This window comes from Lepidochelys olivacea (genome assembly GCF_965140295.1).
Source record: "Lepidochelys olivacea isolate rLepOli2 genome assembly, chromosome: 21".
Lineage (NCBI taxonomy): Eukaryota > Metazoa > Chordata > Testudines > Cheloniidae > Lepidochelys > Lepidochelys olivacea.
This window is the reverse complement of record NC_140431.1, coordinates 531,333-542,499: the sequence shown is the minus strand read 5'-3', so window position 1 is coordinate 542,499 and position 11,167 is coordinate 531,333. Positions and strand designations below refer to the sequence as shown.

The 11,167-nt window shown below is 40.0% G+C and overlaps 1 protein-coding gene and 1 long non-coding RNA gene across 2 annotated transcripts in view; one reads left to right on the top strand and one right to left on the bottom strand.

Annotated features, from left to right (window-relative positions):
* Nucleotides 1–103: 103 nt before the first annotated feature.
* LOC311510994 lies at nt 104–3,260 on the bottom strand. The gene is made up of 3 exons (XR_014709175.1): nt 3,180–3,260; nt 2,509–2,603; nt 104–591 (listed from the first exon to the last, which is right to left on the bottom strand). It is a non-coding gene; the product is annotated as an uncharacterized lncRNA (long non-coding RNA).
* A 305-nt stretch (nt 3,261–3,565) lies between these two features.
* SYCP1 (synaptonemal complex protein 1) overlaps nt 3,566–11,167 on the top strand; it is a gene marked incomplete at its 5' end in the record, with an annotated part of 74,375 nt that continues 66,773 nt past the window's right edge. Inside the window, 7 exons of the mRNA XM_084611183.1 lie at nt 3,566–3,673; nt 5,736–5,820; nt 6,015–6,061; nt 7,324–7,488; nt 8,058–8,125; nt 8,356–8,429; nt 10,563–10,621. Of these exons, the coding sequence (XP_084467309.1) occupies nt 3,566–3,673; nt 5,736–5,820; nt 6,015–6,061; nt 7,324–7,488; nt 8,058–8,125; nt 8,356–8,429; nt 10,563–10,621 (606 nt within the window). The remainder of the gene's footprint in view (nt 3,674–5,735; nt 5,821–6,014; nt 6,062–7,323; nt 7,489–8,057; nt 8,126–8,355; nt 8,430–10,562; nt 10,622–11,167) is intronic.

Below are 11,167 nucleotides of genomic sequence, written 5' to 3'. Positions count from 1 at the left end.
CACCTGAATGTGACCCTGGCAGGATTATTTTTACACATGAATTACTCTGGAATGGTTTCTCCAAAGCAGATAAGCACAATATACTTTTTCAATTTCAGCAATATAGGTCTCCCCCCCCTCCCGCCTTCTTTCTTACCTACTATGCGTGAAATCCTGTCCACACTGAAGTCAATACCAAAATGCCAACTGACTCCAGTGGGACCAGGATTTAACTCTGTATTTTTGCCTACCAACCATATTGGAAGTTTTATGGAGAATGTCATAAGGACTCCCCATTAATGCTTGAATTCTCAGTTACATTTATCATGACTATAATGGGGTAGAAGATTCCTACATGCATTTGAGGATTCTTTTTCAAGACACCAGTCCCAACTACAGGCACTCAAATTCATTTGTTGTACATCATAAAATAAAATGGAAATACAGTAGAAATTAATGTTACTTTTCTCCAACAATGGTCACATTCTGGACGGGTTGAGATCAATGTTCTACTGCTGGCATATGCTGTTCCAGAGTATGCTCCATCTTCCAGCATAGGCTATATAATCTCATTTCCTTAATGGGTGCAAGGACTCCAGCAGCATGCTTTTCCTGCATCAGACATAGCATCATGATAGATTATGTTGGAGGCAGAATACTATGAAGAGTAAAATCATCCTTCTCTTACTCAGAATCAATAGAATTACTTATGTGAGGCTGTCATGGGGTGGATGTACCCCAAGCTAGGCTAGCAACCAAAGGGTTATTACAAGCATTGCTAGCCACTGCTGACTGGCAGTCTCACAGCAGCTGGGAGGATAAAAGTGCTGGGAAGCAGAAAGGTGAGGTGGCTGCCAGAGGAGTGAGCAGGCCAGAGAAAGGAGCTTCTGCCAGCAAGCTACTAAAGAGCTCTCCAAAGACAACAGCTCAGGAGGGGATGAACTGACCAACAGGTGAGAGCCTGCAGAGATCCAGGGAAAGATAGGAAGGAGCTCAGAGCACTGTCTGTTGAAGAATCCTGATCCTGCTTATCTAGCTTTAGGGATCAGAGCTGGAACCCTGTGGAGTGGGTTCCCATACTGAAAAACTTGCGAGTGAGGAAAGGTTTGAGGGGGAGGGATAGCTCAGTTGTTTGAGCATTGGCCTGCTAAACCCAGGGTTGTGAGCTCAATCTTTGAGGGGGCCATTTAGGGCTGTGGGGTGAAAATTGGGGATTGGTCCTGCTTTGAGCAGGGGGTTGGATTAGGTGATCTCATGAAGTCCCTTCCAACCCTGATATTCTCTGATTCTATGTTTTCAGACTCCTGGGCATCAGGACTGCTAGACTGTAAGCCCCAGTGCTGTGTCATGCTTGACCTGAGGGGGTGCTGTTGCACTGATGTACCACCTCACAGGTGAACAGAATCTAGCCTATAAGGGGGAATAACTTTTTGAGGTGGTTTTTTTTAATAGTTTTAGAAAATTACATGCACCCATTGGAAATGTACATCCAGTCACACAGTGGGCACTGCCCACAACTGTGTGGGTAGAATCCCATTCAGTCTGTTAGTGCTCCCTATCTTTCTAAAAAGATAGGAATAAAGATATGATGGGTATATAAAGAAGACTATAATAAAATCTTATTTATTTTAAACATTCTACACAGCCATTAAACATTTCTCACCATAGAATGAACTTTCAAATAGTTTTATCTCAGGATTATTATTTAAAAAAAAACACACCACTAAGAGGTAGGGTGGTTTTGTTTTGTTTTTTTAAACAATCAAAACATCATAAATGTGAAAGAGGATCCGGCAGCTGGTGTGCATCTCCTCCCACAATGAGTTTGTTATTGCACCTAATCATTTTCTTTACTCCAGACACTTGTCTAGCTTCATTTTGGAATGTCTTTTTCAGTAAAGTTTCATGATATTTAAGGGGCAGCTTACTCGCTTTGCTAATGTTTTCAAGATTATGCTAATACTTTGGCAATGTTAATGAGCACCTATTATATTTTGTCATTAAAATATTTTCATATGGCAGATTAAAAACCATGTATGAATACTTTCATATATTAGATATGGTTTGATTCAATCAGATCCACAGGTGTGAGACATTCATCACTTTTGAATTATAATGCAAATAGTGAACACAGACCAAAAGTATCTTATCTTTAATACAAAAGATAAGTTTAAGATATCCTGTTTTCTCAGAAATTATATGCTATTAGTGTTTTTTACTATAGAGTTTGAGACTTACATTTTGTATGGATTTAGGAAGAGTCAAATGAGTGCTTTAACCACATACAGTTGTAAGCTATGTGCATCAAGTATGACTGTACTGTGGCCTACACTCTGTTATACTTACTAAAAGGAGAGGAGAATATGTAAAGCTTTACAAGGCACCACAGCCTTAAACTAAAGGAATGAAGGGAACAGGTGAAACAGAACAGACCAAGTGGAGATTATTAGGACAAAAAAGGAAATGGAGATAAAAGAAAATGAGTGAAGGGAGCTGTTCCTTCTAATTTAATCTTCTTTTCCTCCTTACCCCAGTTTCCATTTCTTCTTCTCCCTCTCTTGTCTGATAAAGTGAGTACAAGATTTCCATGTTTATCACCTTCAGTGCTGTCCCACTCAAGTTTGCTGTTTAGATAAAAGTAAACAGGGGAGGTGTACATGTTAGATTTTTTTTGGTCATATCTCACCTTAAAAATCCACTGGGCTCTTTCCTCCTTATGCACTATCACAGTAATAGCACACTGATGAAATTACTCTCTCCATAGCACCTGTGCAAAGCCAGTAGTCTTTAAGACAGGTGCAACTCAGATAGTTAAGAAAATACAGACCAAGACACTATTTGGCATAGCATGGAAGGCATTAGGTTTACACAAGTACTACCAAGAGCAGAAGTTTGCCTGAAGAATTATTACTGATAATGACAAATGATATCTGAGCTGCACCAAGTAAGCCTGAGATCCCAGGGAGAAGGTTTGAGGCTGGCAGGTATTCAAAGCACCCTTTTCCCTGAGGGGAGCTGCTGTGAGACAGTGCATATTGGAGCAGAGGAGGCCGCTATATCTCAACACCTTTTGTCACAGGAGACTACACCCTTCTCGGGCCGGCCCCGGGGAAGCACCCTGATGCCCCCAGCCTCGGGGTCAGTCTGTTTCCAAACAAGGCTGAGCTGTGAAGGGGGCGTCCCTGTTTCTCCTACCCCACCTGTGTGTCCACCTGAGCCGTCCCCCGCCGGCTGACAGCCTGATGAGCCGGGGGCCAGACTCGCGTCACCCAGCACCTGGGCCAGGGCTCCCCACGCAGCTACCGCGGCCCGTCCCGGCCCTCTCCGCTGTCCCCGCGTAAACAGCAGGCGGCCTGATTTTTCTCCTTCCCCCTCCCGCAAGGCGGCTTTGGCCAGCTGCCCCTCGGCCTGGCCCTTCGAAGCGCCTCGCGGGCAGCGCGCGGCCCACAGGTTTCAGGGCTGGCTCGCGCTTCCCGCCTTTTTCGCCTCCCTCTGGCTCGCGCGGCCGTTGACCGCGGTGGGGTGGGGTGGGGCGCGGTCCCTGTGCCGTGGAGAGCCTGGTTCTCGTGCTGCTGGGCCTGGGGAAATGGAAAAAGAAAAGCCCTTTACACTGTTCGTGCCTCCCAGGCTGAGCAGCAGCCAAGTGTCTGCTGTTAAACCTCAGGCGAGCGCCAGGGGCGCTGGAGCCTGTCAGGTAAACATGGCACGAATGAAACGGCGGCTTTTCGGCGCAGCGATTGCGGCTGTGTGTCGGTGCGGAGAACATTCAGACGCGAACGAAAGGCGAGACCTTTGCACGCCCGCGTCCCTCTTCCTGCTGCGGACAGGGATTGCGGTTGTGGGGACCCCGGGGCGGCCGGGCGGGCGGCCGCGACTCGTGGGGCCGTCTCTCGCCAGCTGTATTCCGCACGCCGGGGCTGTGGGTTAACGTTAGTGCAGTACGGTAAAGGCGCTTCCAACCCGGCTCTGCCTTTTCGTAGCTCGATGTCAGAAGGGCCGCGCAGACCCGCCTGCTGTTCCGCGAAGTCCTGTTCTTGGAGACCAGTTCAAGGACCTTGTCGAGAAATATTGTCGCCTTATAGTGTAGTGTAACTTCTAAATTGAAGCTCTAGGCCTTCCTAATTGAAGTACTTTTATTACAGTGGTTCTCATCTAGGGTTGCCAATTCTGGTTGGACATGTTCCTGGAGGTTTCATCGCATGACATAAAATTTAATTGAATATTATCTTTAATTCCTGGAGACACCAGGACAATCCTGGAGGGTTGGCAACCCTGTCTTGACTAGGAGTCCAGGGCCTCCAATGGGGCCGTGAGCAGGTTTCAGGGTCTCTGCCAAAATAAACTAGAGAGCAGGGCCAGTGGAATTGAGGGCAGAAAGCTGAATCCTGAGCCCCGATGCTCCTGGCTGAAGCTGAAGCCAGAGCAACTTAGCTTCGCGGGGCCCCCTGTGGTGTGAGGTCCTGGGCAATTGCTCTGCTAGCTACCCCCCTAACACTGGCCCTGGCTTTTAATCTACTGAAAAACTGTTGCAGTGTCACAAGTGGGCCGTGGAACTTGTATAGCATGGGAGTGGGGAGAGGAGAGCCTCAGAAAGAAAAAGGTTGAAAACCCATGCATTATTTGGTGTATGTGTATCTGGAAGGTTACATCTGTTGCACTCTGAAAGCTGCAGGGAGAATTATGGTTGTAGCTAGCCCCGACAGAATTTGGTGTTTTGTTTTTTAATAATTTTGATGGATAATAATTAGTTTTAAGCATTTTTTTTGAATTTTTATAGATTTAAATTTTCAGTTGTGAGAAACTGAAGGGTTAGTAAATATTTAGTCACAGTAGATGTTGAAATTCAAGAAATTAAAGATTTATAGCCATTAAAACATTATTATCATGTAGAAATATACAAAATCCTTAAATCAAACAAACAAGGGGCATTTTTCTTACTTTGCCTATTTGTAAATGTTGATTATTATAGGTGGAAATATTTTTAGTTGGTTTGTGTATGTATGCTGAAATTGATGCTTACTGATAATATCCTTCCAAGCCTAACTATAGCTCCAAAACAACTAAAAATAATGTTACCAGAATTTCCAAAAATGGTAATATTTGGCCTAAGAACAAGAATGAAAAATTTCATCCCCCCCCCCAATATTCTGTTTTACAGAAAGCTACAATAATTTGAGAACAATGACCGAAAAAAAATATAGATATTCAGCCAGCGAGAAATTAAAATTGCAAAGCCTATTGTGGATAATTTAGAATACAGAAAATTATCCAGGGATTATAAAATTTTAGGATATATTCAGATAACCTTATTCACCCCGAATAGTACCTTACTTGACAAATAGTCCCACTGAAAACAATTGGATTATGAACTATTTCATGTTCTGTCAGTCAGTAGTACTAGTTGAGGCCTGCACACACTTAATTGTCTGTTGCATAAATATGCATAAATTCAACATATTCTTTTTTCTCATTGGGGTCTCTTATTCAAGTACTGATCAGTTCCAGATATGCTCAGTTTTTAAAAGCATATAAGATCAGGTATACTCATATCAGATTTCTATGGTATTTTCTAAAAATGAAAAATTGATTTCTAAGGTAAGATTTAGGTTGTGAAATTTCATCACGAATGTTTTCTGAGAATGTTACAGGGAATGGAAAATAAATTTTGAACAGAGCCTTAACTATAGTATTGTTCTGGGATTGGCACTCCCAGCCTTCAGATATACCTTAACAAACTAATTTTTAAAATTTTCTAGGTTTTTAACAAGTGCACAGAAGATTATTTTAGTTTGCCTTTTGTAATGACAAGTACACCAAGCCATGGTGAAGTCACAGATCCAGGTAAGGCCAAAAAGGGTATTACATCATCTTGTACAATGGTCTCTTTAAATTTAAGTTTCTAGTTATATGCACTTTTTAATGTCTTCTAAGAAGACACTTCTAAATATTGTAACATTTTGCCTAGTTTTAAGCTATTATACTATATGTTATACAAATTTATTTAGAAAAAATATTCATCAAAATATCTTTTTCAGATCCTGTTTCACAGAAAATAAATTTTTTGCCTGAGGTAGAAGAAGAGGTCAGTTAAGTGTACAGTCTGTGAATCTAGTATCTCAGCACCTCACAATCTTTAATGTATTTATCCTCTCAATGCTCCTATGAGGTAGGCAAGTAGTATTTTAACACATGAGGAAACAAAGGCACAGACACTGAATGACAGAGAAGGTCTGTGGCAGAGGAAGGAATTGAACTCTGGTCTCCAAAGTCCTTGGCTAGTACCCTAACCATTAGACAGCCTTCCACTTATACATAGTACAATCTATGGCAACACCAAATAATTTACTAGCGTGAACTACTGAAAAGCTGAATTACAGTACTGTACTTTCAGCCCATTTTCCTCAGTGCTGTTTTGCTGCGCTCTATTCCAACACTCAGCAAAGTTTACAGCAGTTAGCATTCCTGACATGAGAAGCACCCGGACAACAGCCACACCCTTCCAGATCGAACGGGCTTCCTCTTGTGGGTCTCATGGTTTCCATCTCCACTTGGACTGCACTTCTTTAACCTTAGCAGCTAATAAAGCACAATCATGCTGTAATGATCCCTGGTGAAGCCATAGAAGGAGGATAAAATTTGGTGACCCCTGAGGTTTTTTTAAAGAGTAGAAAAAATATGACCTTGTGTTTGAACCGATTCCCCTTTTCTATGAGCTGTTTAAGACCATTAATCTACAGTTTCTTGTGTGGTGCTCTACAGTTCTTTTTAGAACTCTTAATTGACTGATATCATTAACAGCACATAAAGTCCCTCTATTGCAGAAAAAACGTAGGAATTCTTGGATATGCTCTCTGGAGTCCTACTGGTTTCACTCCCAATGTCTGGACTTTTGGGCATTGGAACTTGGTATGGGAAACCTAGTGGGTGAAATCCTGGCCCTAATAAAATTAGTAACAAAACTCCCATTTACTTTAGTGGGACCTGGATTTGACCTGGAGTAGTCATCCATGACTGCCAGGATTTGCCTTCAGCTATGTTAGAAGATCTGAAGATGTTAGGAGAATTTTCCCTTATTTGTATTGTGTTGTAATTATGCATTTTTTGTTGTTTCTTATTCCATGAAACAAATTGGTACACAGTGGTTTTTAGTGGCTGCTGTAAGCATTCAGAATAGTGCATCAGTGGTGCTACCATATTTAATCAGTTTAAACTTTGATCCCTAGAGCAGCTTACTTTGCAATTTATTAAAGAAATACAAATTCTTATGATATTTCTAAGAGACGTGTGTAGAATATTTTTAATTAAACAGCATTTCAGATTAAGTTGTGAAACCTGTTTCAATAGAATATAGAGACAATGCATGAGCTTTATTCAAAACTGTACAAAGAGGCTGAAAAGATCAAGAGGTGGAAAGTGACGGTAGAATCTGAACTGAAGCAGAAGGAGAGAAAATTGCAGGAAAATAAAAAGATTATTGAAGCACAACGTAAAGCTATTCAAGAGTTACAGGCAAGTTTCTGTCTAGGATACTTCAAAATATATTTTTAAGAATAAAAACTTTCTGAGTAAACAAATATAATTTGGCTTTCTAATATAATTTAATCAATAATGATTCACAGCTCACAAAAATAATTTAAGCAATTCATCTTGTGAAAAATATTTGACCGTCTAATTGATCCAACAGCTTCACCTTTTTACAAGCAAAACTTCATTTTTTAATTTTAAAATGTAAAAACTTATCCTCTCAATAATGAATGTTTGTTTTGAAAGAAAAAAGCAACTTAATATACAAAAAAAATAAGAATGTAATTAACACGTGGAAATGAAGCTTCTCTGTAACTTGTAAAAAGAGTACAGTGAAACTTGATATGTTTATTCTCCCTTCATACAAATTATATCACAAAACATGGTTCAGAGTTAAATATTGCAGTCACAGTGAAATAACAGCACAGAGAGAAATTAAGAGGTATAATTAACAGCACATAAAATATATTATCAGGTGAGGTTTGAAAAGAAATGAAGCAAGATAATTGTATTTTGAATAACTAATTTTTTATGTGCATCTCTTATAAAATTAGTTTGAAAATGAAAAACTAAGTTTGAAATTGGAAGATGAGATATGTGAAAATAAAGATCTTCTACAAGAGTGAGTAATATGAACAAAATATTATAGAAATTTTTTTCATACTGAACACTTCACATTTTTATTTATAATTTTGAATAATTAACTGCACTCAAGAAAGACGGTAGATTGCAGAGCTTCTCAAGGCAAGGAGCTTCTCAAGGCAAGGACCTTGTCATTTTTATATCTGCAAAATACTATACACCCCTGTAATATTATGTAAATAATAATAAAATAGGTTTTTCTTCTTTCAGAAACAGTGCAACAAGACGTTTGTGTAATCTGCTCAAGGAAACCTGTGCTCGATCCACAGAGAAGTCCAACAAATGTAAATAGTATTTAGATATTGTTTTACATTTGTAAATGCACACTGCTGCATGGGAGAACAAGCTTTCTTTCTGCAGGCATGGATTCTAGTGTAGTTTGAATAAGTTGTGCGTGGCTCATCTCACCAAAATGAAGTTTTCTGGAGAAAATAAGCCATAGACCTAATAGCTATTCATTTTGTGTTCTTAATTTCAGAGTTTTTTTCCCCCAAAGGCAACAAGGTTGTTAAAGGGTTATACATTTGTCTCCCAACCTTTTCTTTGGCATATTCATCAGAAGCAACATTGATCTGTTTGGGGTAGCTTGATACCTAAACAATGCAGAACAAAATAAGTGCATCGCACTAGTATTTTTTACATTACATTGGCTACCCATTTAGACACTGATCCAGGAAGGTATTTAAGCATACGTGTAATAGTCCCATTAAATTCAATTTAAGTACTTAAAATTATGCATGTGCTTAAGTACTTTCCTGAATTGGGACTTTAGAACTATAATCTTGCTTTTATCTGAGTTAATCTTCAAAACCTTCAGAGTTGCTGGATCCATGCTGCTGAAGAGTTGCTCAGTTTCTCTGGCCTCAATCCTGTACATATTTACACATTTAGCTTTACTACTGTGAGTAGCCCCATTGTTGACCATTATCTTTCATGACCGCTGTGTTCCTGAGGAGCAATGGCATTGTCAGCTACAAGGATGAAAGTCTTAAGTGCAAGATGCAGATGTTTAACAGTTGTCTCATGGCTTTTCACAAGAGAAGAGAATGACCTGCATCTTGCCTTGTGTAGGACAAAATGCAAGACTAAACCTTGCATCATACCGTTCCCAGAATGGTAAAAATATTTTCTTCCTTCTACAGTAATGGAAGACAGGGCAGAACCAAAAATCAGTATTGATTACACTATATGGGGAACCCATGACATTTTTGTAAGGTGCTTAGCTATCACAGCAGTGTGGTTGGTCACACTGGCACATTAACTTAGACTCTCTTATCTCCCTTGTGCTCACATCTAGGTCACGTACAAATCCTCCTGTATTTTTCTTCATAACATTTCTAAAATAAGATATTTTCTTTCTGTTCACATAGCTGAAACATTGACATCATCCCTCTTTAGTCTGTACAAAACGAAGATGCTAAGATAATCTTCTTTGCCTGTTGCACTACCTATATCACACAAATCTCTTTGGATCTCTTTGCTGACCAAGTTTTCTGTTGCATCAAATTCAAATGTTTTGTTCTCACCTTCGAGGCCTTTCACAACTTTGCCTCATCTTAGTTATCTGTTCTCGTCATTTATCACATCAGCCTCATGGTTCCTTGTCTTTACCAATGATGTCAGACTTGATGGTCCATTTGACTGCTTTTCTCACAAGTGTCTTCACACTTTCTTCTATGCCATCTCTTACATATGGAACACCTTTCCTGAATTTATCTTTAAAATAACTACCCTCTCAAATCTCTCGAGTCATTTCTGCCATGATAGTTATTGGAAATTGGCCAACTAACAATGGTTAGGTTGAGGGGGCAATCCAGGAAGTAAATAAATATATATAAATGTTCGATTCCAAAACATCTAGTTGTTTGCGGCACTAATAGTATGTTTAATTATGTGACCATATCACTTGACCACCTTATTCCTCAAGTAGTCTCAATGAAACAGAGTGGATTTCAGTGGGGCTACTTAAGGAATTATCAACTCATCTTTGATACTCCTGCTGTCGCTGTGTTTTGATGTGTCCAAATCTGTTATAATAATAAAAACATGATAATATGCTTATACTTTTTGATCCTGGATTTACATCTAGCCTGCCATTCTGTCTGGAAGAAGTGGAATTCAGAATGAAACCATGTAAACTGATCTGGAATGCTACTTAGATGGAGAATACACTTTTTCTGCATTGCATAACATTTGCCAACAATATTTTTGCAGACATTTTGGAAAATGACGAGAAAAAGCAGGCTCACCATATCCGTGTTTTAATTCTTGATGCATGGTGTATTGAAATGCTTGGGCAAAACTTTTTTTAAAATCATATGTACAATCTAATATGCCCTTGTATATTACATTTATTGCTGTATTGTTATGCATATCTTAAAAGTAAAATTTTATTCAAAATATTTCTATATTGACAGATGAACATGAAAGAGAAGAAACCAGACATCTATATATGGCACTTAATAATAATATTGAGGTAAGTGATTGATTATAAGAGGTTTCAAAATACTATAAATTTAAACAGCTGAATTGAGTTGATGTAAATGCTGAGATTTTCTTAAATGCAAAACACATTTGTCATTGATCTACAGGAGGGTCAGTGCCTCTGCTAGGAGCTGGGATGTAGGTGGTCCGACCTAATAGGAGAGGCTAGGATACGTAATTGCACTCTGACCTGACCCCCAGAGCCGGAAAACAAGCTGGGGATCAGAGACAGGATTGATAGGGCTGTTAGTCAGAACAAGGTATTGGGGAAGGAACCAGAGATGAAGCAAGGATCAGGAACAAGGCAGGAACTGAGGAGCGAGGGAAGGAGCAAGATAGGGATCAGGAACAGGACAAGAGTGGAGTGGAACTAGGAACAAGGTTGGATGCAGATTGCAGAAGCCAGATAAGAGTGGAGTCTGTTGCGGCAACATCAAGGAGTCTGCGCAGCTGCTTGGACAGCCCTGCCTGGGACACTTCCTGGTGTAAGTAGTGGGTGTGAGACAATCAGATACTGCTTTGTCTGTCTTCACTGGTG